General features: G+C 40.7%; 1 protein-coding gene across 1 annotated transcript; it reads left to right on the top strand.

The window, feature by feature from the left end:
• Nucleotides 1-1,079: 1,079 nt before the first annotated feature.
• Nucleotides 1,080-22,561, top strand: LOC139468922 (cadherin-related family member 1-like). The gene is given in 19 exon segments (XM_071251061.1): nt 1,080-1,141; nt 6,452-6,529; nt 7,283-7,351; nt 7,716-7,879; nt 13,052-13,102; nt 13,644-13,739; nt 14,025-14,111; nt 14,462-14,578; nt 15,254-15,373; nt 15,502-15,580; nt 15,686-15,807; nt 16,209-16,403; nt 16,804-16,959; nt 17,450-17,614; nt 18,026-18,090; nt 18,757-18,991; nt 21,699-21,926; nt 22,126-22,153; nt 22,467-22,561. Coding segments are annotated over 18 exon segments (2,127 nt in total). The 5' UTR covers nt 1,080-1,141; nt 6,452-6,474.
• The last annotated feature ends 3,013 nt before the right edge of the window (nt 22,562-25,574 follow it).

The raw sequence follows: 25,574 nt of genomic DNA, 5'->3' as shown, positions 1-25,574 counted from the left end.
GTAACGGATGATATTACAAAGCCTTACAATCGCGACCTTATATCATAGGCTGACCATTTGATATGTTGATTAATATATTAAATCCTTGTGGGAACGACAACCAAGCCGTGAAATTTCAGATATCTAAAATCTGCGTGCTTATCACTTGGAGCGTTATAACGGCGCAGCGCGGTGGATATTTGTCATAGGTGATCTTTAGCACACTCGAGATAAATTATAAATTGTTTCACGTTGACATACAACAGTTGGGGCACGGGTGGCGCTGTCGTCTAAGGCGCCGCGATTCCTTGTGCAGAATTGCGTCCCTTGGGCACGCCAGAAACCTATGATTGTGGGTTCGATTCCCGGTTCGCACGGATTACGTTTCTATATTTCTCAGCACCATACCAGTGCTCGTTGGTTTCACCGAAGTGGTAAACGTCTGAGACCTGCATCTCTTCAGGCTTTCCTCCCACATTAAGCTGACACGCCGCGATATAACTGGAATACTGTTAAAAGCGGCGTTTAATCCAACTCACTCACTCTCTGACAAATCAGCCACCCAACATCGGGATGGGATTAGTATCAGGTTATGGGTGAGGCCGTTGATGTTCGCATCTTATAGCGATAGCTGACACCGTATTGTACACGGAGGCATATCCAATGGCGAATGAAAAAGGTGGGATTGTTATCTCGAAAGGACTTCCTAGTTCTAGGAAAAACATTTCAGTCGGTGTGCTTGTGATTTAGATCTTCAAAGGAAGAGCGTTACCTGTTAAGGTATGTGAACCTATTCATATCATTCAGATGTGACAATCCTGTTGTTTTATTTGAGAATATCTTATCGGCATAACCCCCTTATTTGATACACTGATCTGTTTTCTACTTCTTTTCATCAAAGGGCCGAACTTATATACTAGTACCAACAGACTGTCAACTAAAACAACGCTAACACAATGATAGCTACAAGGAAACCATTCTCACGCTTGGCCATCAAACAAAGGGGCAATTAGCTTAAATAATATTAAAATAAGGAAGGAATCTCACACTGAAAAAACATGGAGGGGGGGGGGGGATTTAATAAGCACAGTTATTTTATTTATCTCTGTCTACTCACAGTTCCTGCTCAAAACGTCATTTGAAACAAACGAAGCGTTTTCAGGTAAGGCTTTCGCATTTCAAAATGCGCATTTATGTGTTACAATCAAGAGCTCGCATTAAATTTCTGTTTTACAGTATTTCAACGTTTTATATAATAGGAATAGATGACGTTTAATCTGTGGATTTAATCCTAGAGCCACACTTGCTCACTGTTGAGGCACAACGGCAATTATGATAATATTCCCGCAAAACGAAATCCCAGTATTTCACAGAGGTAGTTTGGGGAGGTCACGACAACCCGAGGAACATTATTTAAAGAACGTGGGTCTGTAGTGACACATGCATCTTATTTGCATTGCAGATAACTCGATCAGTCTAGCTTGGCTGAGATCTATGGACATGGTTTACAATATGTGATCTTATATCTGATTAAACCTACAAACTTAACCTCGGGTTGAATAAGAGCTACATTAAACAAGCAGTCATAGTCAATACAAACAAACATGTAGACACCTAGTCTCCCGGATGTACCAAACCCATTGTGTCGACGGACATAAACATGTACACAAAAGGGAAGTGTCCGCCATTTTGAATTAAACTTTAATTCTAATGTTGAAGGAAGTTCCAAAGGATTTTATTATAAGTAACCTTCGTTAATATTGCTTTTTTTAATCATATTTTTTATGAAAAACCAACGAAGTTTAACCATTTCTTGTGAAAATCGCTGATGTCAACTTTGTCAATCTGTTGCGATTTAGTTTCACTATCTGTTTACGTGTTAAGCTCTTCTTCAACAATGAAACGTTCTCATTAATAACACATATCTTAAATTTCCAAACGAATTTGTATTTAAGAAACTGTTGTTCATCAGATATTCCTTAATTATGTAAATAATATGGTCAGTAAAACGAGTAGTGCCAATGTATTTTCTTTGCATGACTTACTAGTTTGCTACCATTTAGTACATATTGGAAACTGAATATTTTGTATCTCCTGTACAAAGAGTAATAATCTATTATTGTCACCGCCTGTGGACCTCGCCGAGCTCGATTACAAACATGAATTCCTGTCATTGAGTGGACTTTTAAAATAAACAAGTGAAACAAACTGTATTTCTTTATTCTTGCATAGTTATATTGGATGTGTTCATCCTGCTGTTTTCACTACTTGTTTTGATTACACTCTTGTAGGTGGTTGAATTAGTACAGAGCACCGAGAGTTTAAAATCATCATAGTGACTAAGTCATTACCGTTATTGGGGCTGCATTAATCATTGGCCATTTTCAGTGGCTGACAATTGGGTGTGTGTCTATCGGCATGGGTATCACCTGGGCGTCTGACTATCGGCATGTGTATCACCTGGGCGTCTGACTATCGGCATGTGTATCATCTGGGTGTCTGACTATCGGCATTTCTAACATCTGGGCGTCTGACTATCAACATGTGTATCATTTTGGTGTCTGACTATCGGCATGTGTATCATCTGGGTGTCTGACTATCGGCATGTGTATCATCTGGGTGTCTGACTATCGGCATTTCTAACATCTGGGCGTCTGACTATCAGCATGTGTATCATCTGGGTATCTGACTATCGGCATGTGTATCATCTGGGCGTCTGACTATCGGCATGTGTATCATCTGGGTGTCTGACTATCGGCATGTGTATCATCTGGGTGTCTGACTATCGGCATTTCTAACATCTGGGCGTCTGACTATCAGCATGTGTATCATAGGGGTGTCTGACTATCGACATGTCTGGCATCTGGGTGTCTGACTATCGGCATGTGTATCATCTAGGCGTCTGACTATCGGCATGTGTATCATCTGGGCGTCTAACTATCGGCATGTCTGACATCTTGGTATATGACTATCGGCATGTGTATCATCTGGGTGTCTGACTATCGGCATGTGTATCATCTGGGTGTCTGACTATCAGCATGTGTATCACCTGGTCGTCTGACTATCGGCATGTTTGGCATCTTGGTGTCTGACTATCGGCATGTGTATCATCTGGGTGTCTGACTATCGACATTTCTAACATCTGGGCGTCTGACTATCAGCATGTGTATCATCTGGGTGTCTGACTATGGACATGTCTGGCATCTGGGTGTCTGACTATCGGCATGGGTATCACCTGGGCGTCTGACTATCGGCATGTGTATCACCTGGGCGTCTGACTATCGGCATGTGTATCATCTGGGTATTTGACTATCAGCATGTGTATCATCTGGGCGTCTGACTATCGGCATGTGTATCATCTGGGTGTCTGACTATCGGCATGTGTATCATCTGGGTGTCTGACTATCGGCATGTGTATCATCTGGGTGTCTGACTATCGGCATGTCTGACATCTGGGTGTCTGACTATAGGCATGTCTGGCATCTGGGTGTCCGACTATCGGCATGTCTGACATCTGGGCGTCTGACTATCGGCATGTCTGACATCTGGTTGTCTGACTATCGGCATGTGTATCATCTGGGTGTCTGACTATCGGCATGTCTGACATCTGGGTATCTGACATTATGATATGTATTTGTGCCTGACTATGGGGATGTCAAAAATAAGCGACAATTGGCTGATATCTGGGTGTCCGACTATGTGTATATCTGACACTTTGATATGTGAACTGCTGGAAGGAACATCTCCATCACCTTCTGTTCAGAGTTATAAAACAAGTGAGGCTTAAAAAATCTGTTTGTGTTGTGCGCTTTCTGAATTAATAGCATCCGGTGTCACGTCTTTCGTTGCTTATATCTTAGAAGAGTATGTATGAAATGCTTATTTCCAGGGCTTATAGTAACCGATAACATATTGACAGTGTCTCCTTGTCAGGTTAGATTCAAAGAAAATGAAGTCACAAGCGCAATGTATTTTTCGGGTTTGCGGTGCTGTCCATTGGTGTCAGCCTGTCACACATGCTGGCGAAGTAGGATGAAACTGTTAATCTCATAATGGTATAATATTTCTGTTTGATTTTCCGTTCTTCTTTCCCTTAAAAGTTAAAATTACTGGAAGGTAACATCATTTCGATGCCAAATATATTGTAGATCACAAATACATTGTTTGATATAATGTGATAGATATTAAGCTGTCGAGTGAACGTAATGCTCTTATTAGAAAAGCGATACATTGAGTTGTATTCAAATATATTCAAACAAATGGAAACGTTATTCTCTAACATCCGTCTCGATTCAAATGGTGTAGGTCACAGTGGAATATGATTTTCTTCGGCAACCGGATTTTCATCCCTATCTTAAAACAGTCGTGCTCGTTGAAGTCATATAAAAGGCATAGTCTTTTTAATGGTCGTTTCGTTAATGGTATATGTTATGTATGTGTGTATTTATTAAGAAATAAAATTGTTGTATGTGGATAAACGATTTAGTTAAGGACTATGTGAATTAATTATGATGAATGTGTAACATGGAGACTCAAACGAAACCCCATTCTCCATTGGGGTAGCTTACTCGTTGTAAGATACCCGATATATTACCCGAGGTATTGATTTTGGGTTCCGTTCACTTTACTGCATCTAACAAAATGATTTTGTTCTTTGTACTTATCTAAGGAAACTTGAGTTTGTCGTGTCACAGCAATTGAAGTTGCCGTTTGTTTATTTCACTTATGAATGATATCCCAAATGGAAGCTAACACATCACTGACGAGAGCCCAGTCAAACGTACTAAAGCAACACTTTTATAAAAAAAATATATACAATTATCAAAGTCAATAGTGATATAAATTTCATATCTTTCCATGGATGACAAATGTAACTTGCAGGTTTGTTACTGATGGCCACCTCCGGGGCCGCGTCGTACCAAAAGATGGTACTTGTTGTGTCCTTTCCTGGCGCTCGGTATTAATTATGGGAAACATACTAGGACTGATCGGCTCGGAATCAGTATAATGTGTCTGAGTGGGGTGCCCGTGTGAAACTGTGGCATGTTATCTCATGCCTAGCGTTATAAAACCATCAGAAGTCTAGACTACAACAAGCAGCCGCATATACGTCTACATCTTTGAATGCAATAATCTTGAACGCAAGGTTAAACACGGTATCACCTCACCTCACCTCACCTCACCTTACTTTTGGGGCGGTCGGGTAGCATAGTGGTTAAAGCGTTCATTCGTCGTGCCGAAGACCCGGGTTCGATTCCCGACATGGGTACAATGTGTGAAGCCCATTTCTGGTGTCCCCCGCCGTGATATTGCTGGAATATTGCTAAAAGCGGCGTAAAACCACACTCACTCACTCACTAACCTTACCTTTGTCACTCTGGAGTTTTGCATCTTACACATGTAAGAACATATACTCAATACGATATTGGTGTAAACTTGGTGATGAGGTACATAATTGTTGGAAAATCGAGATCCAACATTGAGTCCAATCTATGTAACCCTCCTTTTAAAATATTTTACTTACATCAGCATATAATCTTAACCTTGTTGGAAGGTAACATAAGCTAGTTCGTTGACGTTTACCAAAGTAATGATCTCACAGACCAAGGATCTTACTCTGGATTCGAAACCACGACCACCCATCCATACGTGTCATGGCTAAGGGACACAATTTAAGGTCTTTGGTAGTTATCGATTACAAGTTTTATGAAACACCCCATTGGAGGATCATGACGAACGCAGTAGCCGCTCATTGGTAAACAAAGATATAGGGTGCTAAAGGACAGATTACACATTACACATATCGTGAGCACATATAGTAAGACTTATTAATTGGATCATTTTAACATCATCAAATAACTAATGTATGCAAAAGGTGCATGGTGTATTGGTTTCACTTATGTAGGGTTGAATGTAAGGCATATTTATATAAGGCGTTGTAGCCTAATGCTTTGTCAAGGCTAAATAATTAAACGCCCCTTAAATACAGGTACTTCTACACAGACGTTTGTGAGAGTGAAGAACAAAATCATGACAAGCATGCCATTGAAATTTTTTGTATATGTATATGGCAAACTGCATAATTAATATTCTTCTTGCATTCGAAATCTATTTTCTTCTTATGTGAAGTCCGACGGATTCTCACAAAAACAGGTTGCTTGTCTTTGAGACATAAGACCTACGGCAGAGATCGCCCTAACGAGAAGGTTTTGGTACTGTATTCTAAATGTGCTCCTAGACCTAGTGTAGACAACATTGTTGACGTATTGTAGACACAATTGTTAACATATCTTTAGATATCGCTGTTGGCGTATTGCGTAGATCATTGTATGTCAGGTTAGGACTTATCTACAATGCCTCAGTTTTGTACAAGGTACTATGTAGAACGTCTTCGCCTGGACTGAAAATGAGAACAAGATCGTGGAGCATACATGAAGCCCCGTTTTTAGATACCTCTTTCTTTTGATTCCAGCTGTTCTACACGGCTGCACGGAGATGACGGGTCCCAAATGGACAACTGCAGTTGTCCTGCTTATTTCTCTCTGGAAGGGTGAGTCACGTAGTGTACCATTTATCATTGTAATTTATGACGTGTGACAGCCATGCACACTAGACCATGTGTTGAACAAGCATGATGATAGTATCAATGTATCATTTAGTCTATTGCTGAATGATTTCATTTAGGTTTCATGGAACAAAATGGATAATAGTAATGATGTTATTAGAATAAACTGTATCATTCGTTTTCATTGTATTGTAAAATCCCTTTCAAGTCAACAGACTTGGTTGTACAGCAAAGAGATTATAATGGATGTCAATGTTTCGTCAATCGATCGATATTGCGATATTAATGTGACATAATGCTACTTTATGTATATAAAGTAACACGAATATAAACGGTATAAGCGTTATCATTTTCTAAGATCGAGGACACTGGTTACACTATTTTTCACACGTGAACTAACTTGTCTTTGGTTTCCCTTTGTCACGCGTTCAGGGCAGTAAAAGGATGGTACTCTGTCAGCAGTTTGAATTTGTGTGCATGGAAACTGAACATCGTTTTAGATTCGGAGTGATGATTATTTTGTCATGGTAGTTTGTGTATATCCCTTACACTTTGCTAGTGACACATGTCCATGTAGCTGAATAATAAAATATTTCAAAGACAGGTTAATCCTATAATGTATCATGTCATTCTTAAATAATTTTATATACTGAGCGAGTATTATGTAAGCCGTTTCTGTTCTTCAACCGTCACCTGTACGGCGTATCGATGATACACTTCTTCTGTTTTTCTTTACAGTTGTGGTTTGTTTGCCGCCTACATTTGATCCGATAAATACAATACAAATACCTGAGGACAGAGCAGCAGGTAAGTTCTCACAATGACGTGGCCATATTGACGGAGATGTTGTCCCATGTTGGCTATGGGTTGTAGTCATAAGTGCAATAGAACAACGCCACAGCTCGAATCGGGACATACATTGCAGGCACCATCACGTATGGCGCATTTAATAATGAAAAATAAAAAAATTTAAGAATGACAACTTATGTTAAAATGATATGCATACACGCGTCGTAAGTTCAGCAATTGTTCATCATAAGTATGATTTCAGGAAACGACAACAAATTGTTCTGAAGTGCAATGTTAAAGTTAATGTACTGCATGTACTTAACTTCAGGAACGACATCACCGAACATAAATTCACCAACACGAATTTGCCAATATGTTCTAGGTTCTGCTGTCGGAGTTCTGACTGTGAGAGATACAACCCCTTCCCACATCACCTTGACAGTGTCACCGACAACACAACAATACGTGTATATTGACCAACATATTAGCACCAATGGCCTATACAACGCCAGTATAGTGCTACAGAGAAAGCTGGACTATGAAACAGTAAGTCTTTCCTGTCCAACTTCCACAGAGTATGTTGAAATTATCTGAATTCGAGAGAGTTAGACAAATTGAGAGCGAGAGAGACAAAGAGAGTGTGTGTGAGAGAGTGAGTGAGAGAGAGAGTAAGTGAGTGAGTGAGAGAGAGTGAGTGAGTGAGAGAGAGAGTGAGTGAGAGAGAGTGAGTGAGAGAGAGAGGCAGAGAGAGAGACACACACACACACACAGAGCAGCCTCTCAGATGTACATTAAACATATAATATGACAAGTTTCCGAACATGCAAATGTATCAATATGTTTTCTGCATGCTTCCTGCTACTTTTGTGTGCATTGATACAGCTTGCAGCTTTATATTGGATCGGCTTCTTTTTTAAACACTTTTCTACAGTAGCATATTTGGATTTCTTGATCACTTTGTCATTACTTTCTCATTGCTTTGTTATTGTTTAGATTGATCTATCTATCAGAAGTAAATACTCCAGACAGTAATGCACTTTGAGAAATACTGACTGGATATAAGCGTTATGATAATATACACTTGTATTTTATCGATACAATTGAGTCTGTTGATAATTCCTCTTGTGGTAAGATGACTTATCTAGAGCGAATGAATGAATGAGCGACATTGTTCACCCACTCACTCATTATGAGCCGATAATGGGCCAGTAAATGGTGATTAGTGGATGAGTATTTTATAACCCCGGTTTGCGCAGTATTCCAGAATCTATCACGGGTTGGTAAACGGAATGCAACCTGTAAAATAGTTAGGTGTTTGCCAAACTTATCTGTTAAATGCTTACAGTCTTCTATCACTCACCACAATCTCCTATCTCGTGGGGAAACGAGAAAATATAACAAATGTAAAATAGTTATCCTAATAAAATGGAGCAAGCGTACTGTTTAAATAACTAAACTGGGCGGGAAAAGAAAGTATAGGTCGAGTTCCATGATCGATAAAAAAATAACAAGAAGAGGTTTTGTTGTGAATTATAATATAAGCTAGGGAGGGGTAACAAATGATTGATCAACCACAGTTTGAATGAAATTGTGCAAGGTAAACAATGGTGGGGTAAGAAATTTCATTTTCAAAAGTTGTCTGAAATGTCACCAAAAAATTGTCAGACAAACTACAAGTTCATTGTCGACACAGTTGCCTTCAATAGCGTGTATGACCTCCAGCTGCCGACTCATCGATGACGTGGACTGGAATCCGTTGCCACTCGTCTCTCAGGGCCTGCTGTAATTCTTGTCTGTTGACGGTAGGCTGATGGCATGCTCTAATCTGTCTGTGAAGATGATCCCACAGATGTTCAATAGGATTCATATTGGGTGAGTGGGCAGGCCAGGGCAAAACGTCAACGCTCTGCTGGTTTAGAAAGTTCCGAGTCAGTCTTGCAGTATGGGGTCTGGCATTGTCTTGTTGAAACAATGTCCCCTGCTGTTGGTTTTGTAAGAACGGAAGCACAACTGGCTGCAACACTTGGTCTCTGTACTGCACAGCGTTCAGGTTTCCCTGTATAATCACCAAATCAGTCTTCTGATCTCCACAAATACCGCCCCACACCATGACACCTCCCCCGCCGAATGGATTGACCTCTCGAATACACGCCGGAGCCAAACGTTCCCCTCTGCGTCGATAAACTCGTTCTCTGCCGTCATTTCGAAACAAGTTAAACGGATTTTCATCAGTAAACAGCACTTGACGCCAATTTCTCACTTGCCAGCGTCGAACCTGCCTCGCCAATCGCAGCTTCAGGCGTCGATTTTGAGTAGTCAGTACCATTCCTTGGAAAGGACGATACGCTCGGATTCCAGCAGCACGAAGTCGTCGTAATACTGTACGTTGGCTAATGGGATGTCCCAACGCTGTTGCTGCCGTCGCCATCGCCGTCGCCGTCGCCGTCGCCGTTACAAATCTGTTTCGCAGGTGAATGAGCCGCATCTGACCGTCTTCCGGTGGTGTTGTCACTCGGGGTTGTCCGGTTCTCGGCCTGTCTTCTATCCTCCCTGTCCGCCTGTACCGTTCAATCAACCTGGCTACTGTCAATGGTGTACAACCAAACCTTCGGGCAATTTGGACCTGTGTTGCCCCCATTTCGGCCATACCGATGGCTCTCTCTCTCTCTGCTCCTGTGACAGTCGTGGCATTTCTTTTGTGTGCTTTCATCACATGTAGTTATACCCTGCAGACGAACGCATTTACACAGCTAACATGCACGTGAAGTTTATGCCATAGGCAGGAAACCTGTTTCACCATTTTTTGGTCATCGCACGAGCGCCTTCAAAGGTGGCGCATTCGGGTGAGGTTTTTTTTGGTACATGTTCCTTGGCAGTCATACTCCCAATACCCACTTTCAACTAGTTATCGCTGTTTTTAGGAAAATTAAAAATTGCCAACCTATACTTTCTTTTGCCGCTTAGTTTATTTTAGATGTAAAATTGTTTACATGCCGCCGTCGCATGGCAGGAACACCAATGTGTAGCGCTAGGCAATGAACAAACATTTACATTTTTCTGCAAATTGTTTGGGTAGTGGGTGCTACCTATACAGCAGGACAGGAGCAGGAGTAGGGAACGTCAGCACTAGGATAACCGACGTTGGGCTAATGACATTTTTTCATACGAATCGAGTTTCACTCTTGACTTCCATGTCCTAAAGAAACCGTGTTTGGAGACGTCTTAATGAGCGTTTCATGGACGTTGACGTCGTATCGCACGATCGTTTTGGGATTGAGTCCATAATTGTAAGGGGTTATATCACAATGACTGACTGAACTGTTAGCGGTTAGGCCGGTTGGCGTTAACTTGACATGCCTCCCACCAGCAAGTGAAGAAGTGACAAAACTGTTGGCAAAGAGTCCAACCAAATCCTGATCTCTCGACCCATGTCCAACATTGCTACTTAAGAACTGCCAAAACGTCCTCATACCAACCATCAAGGCTATCATAAACCGATCACTGTCTCAGTGCGAGGTTCCCTCTTCTCTAAAGGAAGCATGGATAACTCCACTCCCCAAGAAGAAAACTTTAGATCAAGATGTTCTAAAAAACTATCGCCCAGTTTCAAACCTGCCATTTATTTCAAAAGTGATCGAACGTGCGGTAGCATCACGTCTTCATGACCATATGCATGCAAATAACCTAGGTGAAATTATGCAGTCAGCCTACAAAACTGATCACAGCACGGAAACAACCTTGTTGCGTGTGCAGAATGACCTACTTCATGCTGTCGATTCTCAGGGAGCTGCAGTTCTTGTGCTCTTGGCTTTCGACACCATAGGTTATTCCATTCTACTGACAACACTCGAATCACGAGTTGGCATTACTGGAGATGCCTTATCTTGGATTGCTTCATATCTCTCAGGACGCTATCAATCAGTTATCATTAATGGAGTAAGATCAAAGAAGTAGGAACTAAAGTTTGAAGTGCCTCAAGGCTCTGTCCTTAGCCCAATATTTTTCACCATCTACAACCCACCAACAAGATCTCACAATCTAAACTTCCATCTGTATGCTGATGATATACAATTGTATCTGGGATTCCGATCGTTGACTACATCATCAGTCAGCACTGCCTTTAAAGCATTCTCAAGCTGCATAGATGACGTCACATGCTGGATGAGAAGCAACTTTCTCAAACTAAAACTGAGCTCCTGATCATCAGCTCTAAACAGATGCAGTCCAAAGTACGAGTTCCTGGTTTGAAAATTGGGGACTGTACGGTTGAGCAAAACTCTTGTGCCCGAAAACTAGGCATGATCATTGACTCAACACTCAGTTTTGATAACCATATAAGCAGTATGTGCAAGACAGCTTACTTTCACACCAGGAACATCAGATAGATAGCAAGATGCGTAGACACAACATCAGTCAAGTGCCTAGTCCTTGCATTTGTAACATCAAGACTTGACTATTGTAATATTCTTCTGTATGGTATCCAGCAACATCATCTGGATAGACTACAGTGTGTGCAAAACACTGCTGCCAGACTCATCACACGGAAGTCAATGCGTGAACACATTACACCCGTCCTGAAAGAGCTGCACTGGCTACCTGTGAGACTCAGGATCGTGTTCAAGCTGATCATGTTTGTCTTCAAATCGATCCATGGGTTATCCCGAGTATACCTCCAGGAACTCACTGCCCTTTACCAACCTGGACGAACACTGAGATCTGCAAACCAACTACAGCTTGCTGTTGCACCAACCAGCAGAACAACATATGGCGACAGAACCTTCCGAAAAGCAGGTGCAACTCTATGGAATGCACTACCCATTGATGTCAGGGGATATGAAGATGTCAACACCTTTAGATCAGAACTCAAGACCATCCTCTTCAAATGAGCATACAACTGAGCGCTCTTGAGCAGGCAGTATGTCTGGATAGGTAGCGCTCTATAAATGCTTGATTTGAATTGAATTTGAATTTGAACTGCGCTACATATTGTACATGACAGATTCACAAGTCAATGCCACTGGGACCACATCATTGCAACACTTGAAGTGCCATTTGCACAACGTGTTGGGCAACATTTCATCTTTCAAAATGATAATGCACGTGCTCATTCCTCCAACAGCAACACGTCAATGTCATGCCATGACCAGCACTCAGTCCCTACCTTTCCCTTATGGAACTCGTCTGGGACGTCAAGATGCACCAATCACTATCATTTTCCAAATCTTTTTGGCATCGTCTAGTCGATATCTCCCAAAAGGTTAAAATGTGTTAACTGACATAACCTGACGCTGAGTGCGTTTGAATTACATGTACAGCTTTGGAAATTTACTCTAAATAACAGGTGATAGACAAATTGCAGATTGCAAATTTCGATTTTGACCCCTGACCTCTTTAACGACCTAGTGCGCCACCATATCGGCACAAGACCTTTTTGACCCCTATAGATTTGATCGCCTACACCTCAGCAGATATGATCATATCATAACATTTTCATTTGCCAATACCATATTGTCCAGCGGCTTCTCAATATCCCCTACTTTTTTGGCATCGTATAGTCAATATCTCTCAAAACGTCAATATGTATTAACTGACGTAACTGACGCTGAGTGCGTTGTACAGCTTTAGAAATTTACTCTAAATAACAGGTGAAAGACAAATGTTCCTCATGTTCAGCTTATGAAAAATATCTCTGCTGATGATATGCTTTCATATATTCAGGACGGCAGCTCGCTGAGACTGGTCTTTACGGCAACTAATCCATCAACCCCGGTAGGTACATTTGTCAGTTTCATAATTACATGTTTCTCACCCCTAATCCATCAACTCAGATAGGTCCATGGCAACTTGTTTCCATTAACTACTCCATCAACTCTTATAGGTAGACTTGTCGGGTTCATGGCAACTTGTTTCCATTAAATATAATCCATCAACTCTGGTAATTTACACTGGTCACCTTCACAACTTCTTTCCATTCACTTATCTATCATCTCCGGTAGGTAGACTTGTCAGCTTCATAATTACATGTTTCAATCCACTAATCCATCAACTCAGATAGGTTCACGGCAACTTGTTACCATACAATAATCCATCAACTCTGGTAGGGAGACTTGTCAGCTTCATGACGACCTGTTTCCATTAACTAATCCATCAGCTCCGGTAGAGAGACTTTATGACTTATATACCAGTGATTATAGCGCCGTAATTTCACAGTGATGTTAAGTAATATTCAGTAGATTATTAAGATCTCTATTGACGAGCGTTTTAAAACAAGTGTTACAATATTAACACATATATGCTTCATGGTGTTTAGGACGGAGTCCGTCAAACTGTGACTGTCATCATCACTGACGTCAATGACAATCCTCCACAGTTCCAGGGGGTGCCCTACTCTGTCTCCGTCCCAGAGGTTGTATAAATTTCATTGTGCATTCGTCTATTTTAAAACTCGGCATGAAGGATTTCACACAGATAGCAATTAAACAATATGCACTCTTTTTCCACAGTTTACACAGAACGGCATTCAACAAACCTCCATGGTTTACTTTAATGCCCAGAAATACTGATTAATGAGAGAAATACATACATGAAGAAATATGTGAACTCAGGGTTGGCATTGCAAAGCAACTCAGTCCAAGTCTTCCTATTAACGTCATCAACAGTTGTAAATAATACATTTGGATCCTTATTTCAGAATCACGGCGTCAACACTGTCATCTTCACCGCCGACAGTAATGACCCTGATACAGGGATAGGGGGCTTAGTCAACTACAACATGAAGGTACATGCTTCTATAGTCCATCATGTAATGTTTAAACACTGTTAATTCAGAACTTAATGCCAGGATAAAATAAATGCCATTGCCCATACAGTGAAACTCTTTTAACCTTAGATAAATACACACTGAAGTGTACTTTAGTCAGATCAGTGGTTACCCGTTTCTGCCAACAACATGAAGTACATACTTTGTCATGTAATAGCAGTATCAATTCAGAAAATAATATCATCAGATATTAGTGTATGGTATTGTTAGTGTGTGTATGTGAATAAATACAATAGTGCAAGTTTTAACTTCTTATATGCGTGTGAATGTATTTGTATGATTAATCCACTGATTTTGTAAATGTTCAGACATCAAGTGCGGATGTCAGAAGCAAGTTTCAGGTGTCCAGGACTGGTAGCGTGACACTGATTGGAGCCCTGGACTATGAAACCCTTAGTTTCTATCAGTTCACAATTGTTGCTACAGTAAGTACTTTGATGGTGCTAGGATGTTCATTCTTTCCATGTTTTTCCATACTTATTGCTGTTCTTGAATACAACCAACAATCCAATGATACATCGAAAAATGTAGCCTTGTGAGTTCTTACACTACTTGAGAAAGAAATAGCTATTTTCTTAACCTAGACGGTCGTAGTATTGTTTCTAGTTCAACCTGACCCTTATAGTGGAGCAGCAGGGGTCACCTTTTGAGGGGGGTACCCAAACCAGCATATTATTCACGGTGAATGATAACAGCAGTGCGCACCCATTTCGCCAACACCTGGTAGCATTAATTTTTTACATCAAACTCAGTATGTTACGGGGACATGCAATCAACCAAGATCTCAACTTTTTACCTCTTAGTACCAGAACATGTATACTAACCTCGCTTTACAGGGATTCGTGTAGGTTATTGTGTATATATTGTGTATATATATTAGCGCTGGCTACCATTTTGTTTTGGCGTTTTTATTGCTTGTGACAGAGACACTCTTTTATGTAAAATTCGGAAAATCTTGTCGGACTACCTGTCGCTTGTCTCATGAGTATGACACAGAAGCCATATATAAACGTTAAAAGGTACATGTATAATGTCACGGTCATTGTAAACGTAAAAAGTTAATGGACCGTACTCACACATCCTGTATATCCTCCTACCAGGACGGAGGAGGTCTGACCAGCGAGGCCCAGCTGTCTTTGACTGTAACAGATGTCCAGGACACACCACCATACTTTACTGGAAGGCCTTACTTACCTGATATCTGGGAGGGCCATGCTCTGGTGAGGATAGTTCTATTTGGCATCAGTGACTGCTTTGTCAATTAAACAACTTGTCATAGATAGACGAGTACATTATTACAAAGTATCACAGAACAGTATTGTGAATTATCAACAAATGCCGTTTTCAGAACAGCACCGTCGTGACCATCTCGGCACAGGATGGAGACAGAGGCAACCCCAACAACATCACCTACAGGATCACAGGCGGTATTTACATTTCATTTTCATCAATTTTTTTAGACCAAAATACATGCTTGATGAGTGTATATTATCATAGTGTACGTGTCATGATGTTCTCTTGGTATATTTTAGGCACATGTCCAGGATATTTCAACATCCACCCAACAAAGGGAACAATTGACCTACTCAATGATTCTGACAGAGACAGCGGGATAGTCCTACAGAACAATGGGATGTGTGTTATCGATGTCCAGGTAAAATCTAAAATCCTGATCATGAGGCTTGCATTTCACAGATGTACCTTCTTACTGACTACTTTATGGCGAGCTTTGAAGGGGCATAACGAAGCCAAAGTCCTCTTTGCATGTGTTGCATTTACAAGCAGCCCATGCACGTTGGCTTTGATCAACTAACACGTACAATGAAGGCATTCCAAATAAGACCACTCAGTTACATTTATGATCTTGCCTCACACAGTCTTGGGGCAGATGGGTAGCCATGATGTTGGGGCAATAATGTGTTACACGGAATACTAGGTTTCGATCGCATGTGTGGGTATCATGCGCAAAGACAGTTCTTGATGTCCTTAAAGTGTTGGGCTAGAATAACACTACCTGGGGCGTAAAAACCTCACTCACTGTTCTTCTGTGTTCAGGCTGCAGAGGAGACGTCTCCAAATACATCCGGTGCTACCACCAACGACACGGTGACTGTGACCATCCAGGACAAGAACGATAACTCTCCCGGGTTCAGCAGCTCCTACTACGAGGCTACCATCCAGTAAAACATGCCGACTGGGATACCCATCACCTTCACGACTCAAACAGTACATGTAGAGGACAAGGACCAGGTCTGGGGACACTACGATGCACTGTGCATTTGCATGTTATGTTTGGCGAAATATTTTAGGCAAGAAAAGTGTATACAGACAAACGTGACAGTAAACGCTTCAAGATGTACTTCTTGGTGCATGAACGAAATTGTTTTGAAGCACAGTGCATTATTTTTCTGAACAGCCAGTATGTCACAATTTAACGTAACTGTATTGTTTCAAATGAGGACAAGTCATTTTTTCAAACATTTTCGTTGAAGGGGCAAGACGTAGCCCTGAAAAATGTTACAAGCTATAAAGAAGTTGTTACCAATATGTAATATGTTTACTGAGCGGAATTAACGACTTGTTCTCCAGTTTGATGTGAAATAGCTGCCAACATCTGATTTTTTTTAAAAGCATATTTAATATTTTATAGGGGGACAACGCCAAACTATCACTGACATTGGATTATTATTCAACGAGGTGTTTTGAGATTGTCCCGTCCACTGTCCAAGGATCAGCAAATCTACAGATCAGAGTGAAGGATAACACCATCCTCGATTATGAACAGAAGCAAAGTATTTCTCTGATGGTAACACAACGCGCACATTTGCTTCAGATATGCCCAACACCTTCGTTAATTTATTTGTGATCAAATGTCAAAAATGTTTGCAAAATTATAAAATGAACATTGAAATTAAAACATATATTGAAGACATACTAAAACATTGTTTGGTTTACCAATGCAATAAAATGATAACACTTAATTTCTTTCTTTCTTTATTATGAAATATACCTGCTCATCACTGCTCAATGAAACATCTATAATGTGCTTTGTCTAATCAGTAAACAATCAGATATCAATAAAAATCAATATTTGCATGCATCTCAAAATTATAAATACTAGTCCCTGTATAACGAATAAAACCATTTAAGCAGATGTAACTATCTTTATGGGTGAAATCCTAAATCTACTTTCATCCATTGTGCAGTTACTGTAACGTTCCAGTACAATGCTATAATCAACCTGTATAACGTCATTATTCTGTACGCAAGTTCACGCACTTTCTGTGAATGTCCAGGTTTGGGCCAACGAGACATCCACAGCAGAGGGAAATAGTGCATCTACCATTATTTTACTTAATATAACAAATCAGAACGACAACAGTCCGAACTTTACCAAGTCTGATTACACCGCCTCTGTCCAGGAGGGTAGTGGGGTCTTCACATCTGTCATCACCGTCACGGTATGTCTCACACTGTAACCCACACTCTCTACATTTGTCATTACAGTTGGAGTAGGACGTTACCCATAACAATCACTGCTCTTTCTTGTCAATACTGGTTATTTGTATTCCGCAGACATGTAGGTGGAATAGCTTTGAGTGTTGTGTTAAACAACAATGAAATATAAAAAAGCGATCTTTATGAAACCGACGACCACTGTTTGATGCTTACCAACAATCATAATTGAATTGAAAATAGGAAAACAATATCGAAAAGAGTTAGCGGATCCTTGAACGTTAAAGGAACATAACTACACAGTGTGAACACTGTGCCACGCGTGTCCCGTAGCAAATATAGACTTCTACTTGAAACGATGAAGTATAACAATGATAGACACATACCTGTTTTCTGTGAGTGTTCTTATTTTTCAGGCTGAAGACCACGATCTGCCCCCCTTCAGAAATGTCACTTATGCACTTCGAGATGCCGACGGAATGTAAGCATGGTGGCCTTTATAACATCCGTTTATTGTATAACTGCATAACTAAACATATAGTTTTCGGAAACATGAAAAATTAACCTGTTATCAGTGAGTTACAACCCACATTCATTGTTCGTTGCTTGTGTCCATCTCTCTTGTGCTCTCTTGCATCTCCTATGATGTACATGTAAGTACATTGTTGTTGTTGATGATTGGAGACCGGTGCATCAATAGACTTGTCTACATATCTATGTATAACAGAATGTATAACTGCATACATGTATATCGTTTCACAGTTACGTGGTTTTCTCGCCCTCCCTCTCCCTATCTTCTGCTGCATATATACTTCTGAAAAATGCAGACAGTTTATCATAATGTATTTAGAGACCCCAACATTTGCGAGGTAGAATTTGATCTTTTGCGTGTTGAACAATTTAAACATCTTAACGAAGCTTATTGGATCCATGTTTACTCCAGTTTAACGGCAGTTTTTACACTTTCAGTTGTGTTCTTATAAATTCTGATGCATAATGCTTGCCGTAAGAGGCGACTATGTCATCAATCCCAATTGCGTAGACCGATGCTCATGATGTCAATCACTGCATTGTCTGGTCAAGACTGGATTATTTACAGACCGCCGTCATAATCTCCTTTATATTATCTGTGTATTCTCTGTTCAAGGTTCTCCATCAGTTCCTCAGGTAAGGTGACTGTGGCCTCTGATCAGTTAGACAGAGAGACCAAGTCAATGTACTATATCTCCGTGGAGGCCACAGACCCCGGTGGGTTGAAGGACACCGCTCAGCTCACTGTCAACATCACGGACGCCAACGACAATCCACCAGTATTCAGAAGAGATTATGACGGATACTTGAAGGAAAACGAACACAGCTTTAGTAGGCCCATTTCTGTGTCGGTGAGTTAACCAAATGCATGTAAATGTGTTTTAGCTCACGTTACTTGTTCTTTAAAAGTCTGAAACAGATAAGATTTTGTACATAACAGATTGTTGCAGTAACTTTGATACAGTGTTTCAACTTGACAACATTCTCACATTTGCCAACTGATTTCTATACCAAATACGTCAGGGATTTGTTTACATGGTTACAAAAAGAGGTTTCCTCAATACAATCATGTTATGTTTATGTCTTCAGTACCTTCATTTTGTGGACATTCTTTTTCAATGCTTTGACTAAACAATGCACAATGATAGAATTCCTAAGAAAGCCTGTGATATGTTTATGTTCTATGATAACTGTGGATACCAAACATATGCAGCTACCGTATGCACTGACTGATTTGGATTTGTATGGATTGCTCAGTGTGTTGGATATAAATTTGCTTTCTTAGACTTTTTAAAATGGTTGCAATGGATATGTATCATCAGTCACGGAACAGTTTCATAGAAAACAGCTCAAAACATACATGTATATAAGAATATATGAGCTTCATCGAACCTGAGAAGTACCTCACCCTTTTAATTGATAGAAAGCAAGGTAATATACTGAACCAAATTAAAAACTTCACAATCCTAAAATTTTAACATTTTGACCAGTTATCATTGTGGGCCCTTATTCTGTATTTAAACAGTAATGGCCACGTATTGTCTTCAGATAACACCCGTTTTTGTGCAGGTGAATCGATCAAAATCATGTGCACAGCTGCACTATAGTGGCAAAAGTGTTTTTTTACGTGCAACTGGTCACGTGACCATAATACCGCACGTGTTTTCAGCCATACTTGTTAGCAGTCATTAACAAAAAAAAGAAAAACACAAGAAAACAAAAGTCTTTCACCAATTTGTCATGCCACGCCTTTCAAATGTGCAACGTGAACGTGCCATCGGCATGTTGCAGACGGGAACGTCCGTAGCTGAAGTCGCAAGGACAATGGGTTGTAGTCGACGGACTGTATATGATTTACAGACGCGTCTACAGCAAACGGGTACCACCGCTGATCGCCCTCGGCCAGGTCGACCACGTGTTACGTCACATGCAGAAGATCATCAGATTGTCTTACGTCACCTCCGTAACCGACTTTTGACGGCTACATCAACCAGAAATGAACTGTTTAGGGGTAGACTGAGTGCGCAAACTGTTCGAAACCGTCAGAGAACTGCTCACCTTCAAGCACGACGGCCATACTGACTAAATTCCACAGACGTCATCGTCAATTGTGGGCACTTACGATGGACTCAGAGGAATTGGAATCAAGCCGTCTTCAGTGATGAATCCCGATTTAATCTTCGATTTGCTGATGGTAGGGCGAGGGTGTGGAGGCACTGTCATGAACGTTACGCCCAGTGTTGTGTACAGGAAGTTGACAGATTTCGAGGCGGAAGTGTCATGGTGTGGGGTGCTTTCAATGCACGTTCCAGGCTTCTTGTCATCCGTGGCAACCTCAACGCTGCTGCTTACCGCGACCAGGTACTGGCACCAGAACTTCTGCCTTTGGTGGCAGCATATGGACCCGGTTTGATCTTCCAACACGACAATGCCAGACCCCACACAGCAATTTTGACAATGATTTTCCTAGGAGTCACCGTCATGGACTGGCCGTCAAGGTCTCCCGACCTCAATACCATCGAACACGTCTGAGATGCTCTTGGCAGAGGTCGGCGCACTCTCAAGAACCAACCACAGAATTTGCAAGATCTTGGCACCATTTTGCAGTAACAATGGCGTCGTCTTCCCAATCCTGTGTCCACAAGCATCACAAGGTTCATGCGGAAGCGTTGTGTGGCAGTTGTCAACGCACATGGTGGCCATACACGCTACTGAACTTGTGTGCCATCAGATTCTCGTGCTTGGGACTTAAACTGTTGATGTTATTACCGAATACCGTAGGTGCTTGGAACAAATTATGGTTACCACCGTTAATTAAAATCCTTCTTTGGACATTAATGATTAAAAATTACCTTCTCTGATACATTTGTCCGTTCGATATCATATATGGGATTACTTTTAAAAATGTAAAGTTTTTAATGTGACTCAGTATATGTTGATAAAACTGAGAACGGGGTTGAAAGTTAACGGGGGGTGGTTGGAGATTGATTAAATTGACGCAAATGCCCTCTTTGTAATCTTGGGATAGAAGATGGAGATCATTTTCCATAATCCAAATATGATTAATAAATATATTAAATATGAATAAGATTAGATGGCTTCAGTATTCGAACGATGTCTTGTTACTAAGAAACTTATGTGAGTATCTATGTCAAAGTTTTGCAAATTCTGGAATACTGTGATGTAAGTTACGTATGGATTCATGTACCATTGTTATATGTATATGCGCACTTTCTCTGCATATTGACCAGTGGCCTTCAGACGATAGGCTTGACAAACTGATATCCGTAATCCACGTTTTTACTATGGTCGTTTTCAGAGATTTGGTCTTGGCGTTCTTTTCAGCAAGGCGACAACAAAATTATAACTTCTTCAGAACAGATTTCCGAATCGGGGAATTACCGGTATTGGTTTTTCACTGGCAAATACAGCAAATTGAAAAAATATCTTTTTCGAGATCAAATTAAGCATCTAAAATAATGTATACTGCAGGTGATATGATAATGAAATGTATGCGTCATAACACCATTATAGATATGTTAACCTTGTCCGCCACAGGCCACAGACGCTGATGTAGGGGTCAATGGTCTAGTGAGGTACAGCATCAGCCGGACCTACCCTCGTGGTCTCGACTCCCACTTTGCTGTGGACGGCGTCACCGGTGTTCTCTCTGCCGTCACTCCTCTAGTAAACAGTAGCAGTACCCACGTTGCTGTATCGGTGCGGGCCACGGACTCTGGCACACCGCCACTCTACTCAGATGTTAATGTTACAATAAGTCTCCTGGTAATTATCATTTGACACTGATACTGTCAACTGTAAATACGTGCATCTAATGTTGTTTAAAATCATTTAGTCAATCTGTCTTTTTAATAAAATATGTTCCCGTCTCTGGATAATTCAAAGTTTTTAATGTTGCGTTAAACCTAACACACACGTTCATTAATTTTACAGATTAAATACATATGTGGCAAACATTTTTCAGACACCAGGAAACACTTGCAGGGAAACAGGTAAATTGCCCCTTAAATGCAATTTCTCATGGATTGGGTACAAGCGTCAGTAAATGCTTTAGTACGTTTTTCATTTCATATAATCGTTGAGAAGCAGATGATTGGATGTGATAGTGATCGATGAAGGCTAGAATGGTAATTGAAAACGTTCGTGGTGACTGTCGCTTTATTAATCTGTACAAGGTAATCACACATTTTGCGGAAGTACTAACACAGTTGCTTTCATCGTTTCAAATATCTAGAAATGAGAATAATGCATCTGAATGCATTAAAAACAATATTCTAATATCACTCTGTTTGCTCTTTGTGACAGATCATGATTCTGGAGTAGGATCAACCCCTAGCAGTCAGCTGTGTCTCGCTGCATTCATTGCTCAACATCTGCTCAGAACCGACTACGGCCTGTAACTACTGCCCTCAGTACTGCAAAATGTGTGACACGTGCACCCACAGCATGCCTGTCATTGGATAATGATATCTCAAACAAGAGATAATATTTTTATTTAATATTGCAACGAATACTTGTGACAGAAAGTAGTAAAGACAAAGTCAAAAACCTTGTTATCTTCATTTTATTATCGTTTAATATTATCCTTCGGGATATAGAGGTGTGAACATGTATGTATGTGCGTGCGTGCGTGCGTGCGTGCGTGCGTGCGTGCGTGCGTGCGTGCATAAAGTTGGATTGTCCATTGGGTTAATAGCTTCAAGAACTGTCGGGGAATGGTCACTTATGCACAGATCATCATTGACTAACCATTAAAAATAATTTATTAAGTTTGAATCTCTAAAACACAGAACTAATGCAGAATGTGTATTTGAAAATACCAAAATTGTTATCACCCAAAACATCTTCAAGGACTACCCATTGTAATGCCATTTTAAATCGCTCAGGACGATGCAAGGCCATAAATGACACTCTGTCTTACCAAGATCGATGATCCCCAACAATTTGATCACATGGGGGAGAAACTGATTGATGTGAACTTAATTGACGCAAATCGAGTTTATGAGTTTGTTTGAGATATGTTCCTTGTAGACATGATGCTGACAGTGCAAATTATTGCACTAACAATTGTAACTCATTAGACTTGGTCCTAACACCTCTTCCATTTCAATGAAAAGATTGTGATTCATGTTATTGGAGGTGGGATGTCAGGTTCCAATTTTCTTCTACTGTGGTGGGACGGTCGGGTAGCCTAGTGGTTAAACCCGTCGCTCGTCACGCAGAAGACCCGGGTTCGATTCGGGGAAAGGGTACAAAGTGTGAAGCCCATTTCTGGTGTCCCCAGACGTGATATTGCTGGAATATTGCCCCCCCCCCCCCACCACACACACGAATATCAAAGCGTAAATAGTATAATTTGTTTTATTTAATCTTTATGAAGTTTTTTAAATACCGAAATGACGAAATGGACGGCTTGTGTCTGCTTTCGCTGCCCCACTGGCTGAACGTGATAGTAACGAATGAGCATATGTTCTGTTTCTCGTATGGATCCTCCACATCAGCCGATCACGGGGTGTCCATATAACCAGGCTGTGAACATGTGAAAGAGACGCGTGTACTCGTGGATATTTATGATTATCCAGTGAAACTAAGTACCATTGATACTTTACTCCTGCTAAAACATATTGCTTAAAAACTGCTGTGGTTAGATTATTGCTGTTAAATATCTATACAGCAAACTTGCCTTACTACAACTTCAATGCGTTTGTTAACAAAAACAGCCCAGTCGGGGTCTTGATGAGTGCTGTCCCTTTATACCGTTCTCATGTAAGCATCGTACACCACCAGCTTCCAGCATCGTGAATCTTACAGTACGTTATTCATGCATTAAGTGTTGTCTTCTTCGTCGCGATTTTGGAAAACGAAAATGACTATTTTTAAAGTATTTCTTCTAAGTGTTGTAATTTGAACAGCGTGCCACCGAACACTGAACCGTGTTCAAAACAGCGGCCTGCGCATCTGAGAAGCTAGAATCACACACCTGTACTTACACCACGTGAAACGGGTCCAATAGAGTCTAATGACGTCATTCGTTTATTAACTGGCACCAATGACGTCATATTGCAAGGGACATCAACCATGGTGTGCTTATTATGCAAATAGAAGTCTCAGCGTTGAATATGAAAAATATGTATCGAATTTATGCAAAAAATACATTAGTGACTTGTGATATTTGTATTGTTTTGGCTAGGAAACTACAAGGCTTGTAAATACTAGGTACATTTTGTAAATAAGTACAAAAAAATGTTCGTGTGAAATTTTTAAAGCTTTTCTGTACAGTCTGTAAAGGTATTTCCTGTTCAGTATCGAAATATTCTCATATTCCAAGATTGTACATGAAAAAGCTCAAGATGTTTTGTACCCAAAGATTGAATACAAATATCCCGGACTGTTTTGGGAAATATCTGTATTTCAAACACAGGAGTCCATCTGTGGGTCTACAACACTGGGTCTCAATATATAAATACATAGTAGTATGGCAATGGCTGGGCGGCATCTTGGAAGCGATCGTGTGCCATACTGCGGTTTCGAGGGACAAGTCCCGATTAACAGAAAGCATACTTTATTTAACCCCTGAGGTGAATCACTGTCAGACTGCCTGGTATGATGTTACCTCACATGTATGGTCAGCCTGCAGGATCCAGCACTTCACCCACAATGTGAAGTTTTAGTTGGCAACCGGCCATTCTCTATACCGTTAATTACCGTCAGCTGTCCTGCACATTACTCTGCGTTGCTGGCCATGATAATAATAACGCAGCTGTTATTTAATTTGTATTGACGACACTGTGAATATTCAGATAAAAAGATTTAACGTACTTTAAAACATATATAAACTCCCTGTTAAAACCCATATGCCGCCAAAGTGCCTACGATACAAAGATTAATCCAACGGCCCATTCCAAGACACCCACAAACCTTCACAATATAATGCTTGGAGTGAAAGGAATTGGCGGAACACTTTTGTGGACGGACCAGAGACCTACTTTCTGTCCGTTTCTATGCATGCTCCAGACGAGACGAGACAGCTACATGGCCGACCTTGCAACGACCAGTGTCAAGTGACTGAGGCTGATACAGTAACAGCAATTGCAGGTCTTCCCTTCCAATATGAGAGCCTCTTTTGGGTTTGGCGTGTCTTGAACAGAGAGGAAAAGATCAGTAACCACAATCATGTAATCATATTAAATATATCTTCTCACTCAGCTGCAGATTATACTTAACAGTGTAGTATATGTTTCACCTTACCTTTCTAGGTTCTAAGCATGTTGTATCTATGCATGTTGCAGATTATACTTGACAGTTTAGTAAATGTTTCACCTTACCTTTCTAGGTCCTAAGCATATTGTATCTATGCATGTCGTGAATGGTTAAACATGCTATAACTCTGTGCTGCTCACATGTTTTATGATT

The sequence above is a fragment of the Haliotis cracherodii genome, unplaced genomic scaffold (assembly GCF_022045235.1).
Source record: "Haliotis cracherodii isolate W230 unplaced genomic scaffold, xgHalCrac1.p SCAF_2, whole genome shotgun sequence".
NCBI classification, from domain to species: Eukaryota; Metazoa; Mollusca; class Gastropoda; order Lepetellida; family Haliotidae; genus Haliotis; species Haliotis cracherodii.
Note: the sequence above shows the minus strand (reverse complement) of the source record. Positions and strands in the feature narration are given on the sequence as shown.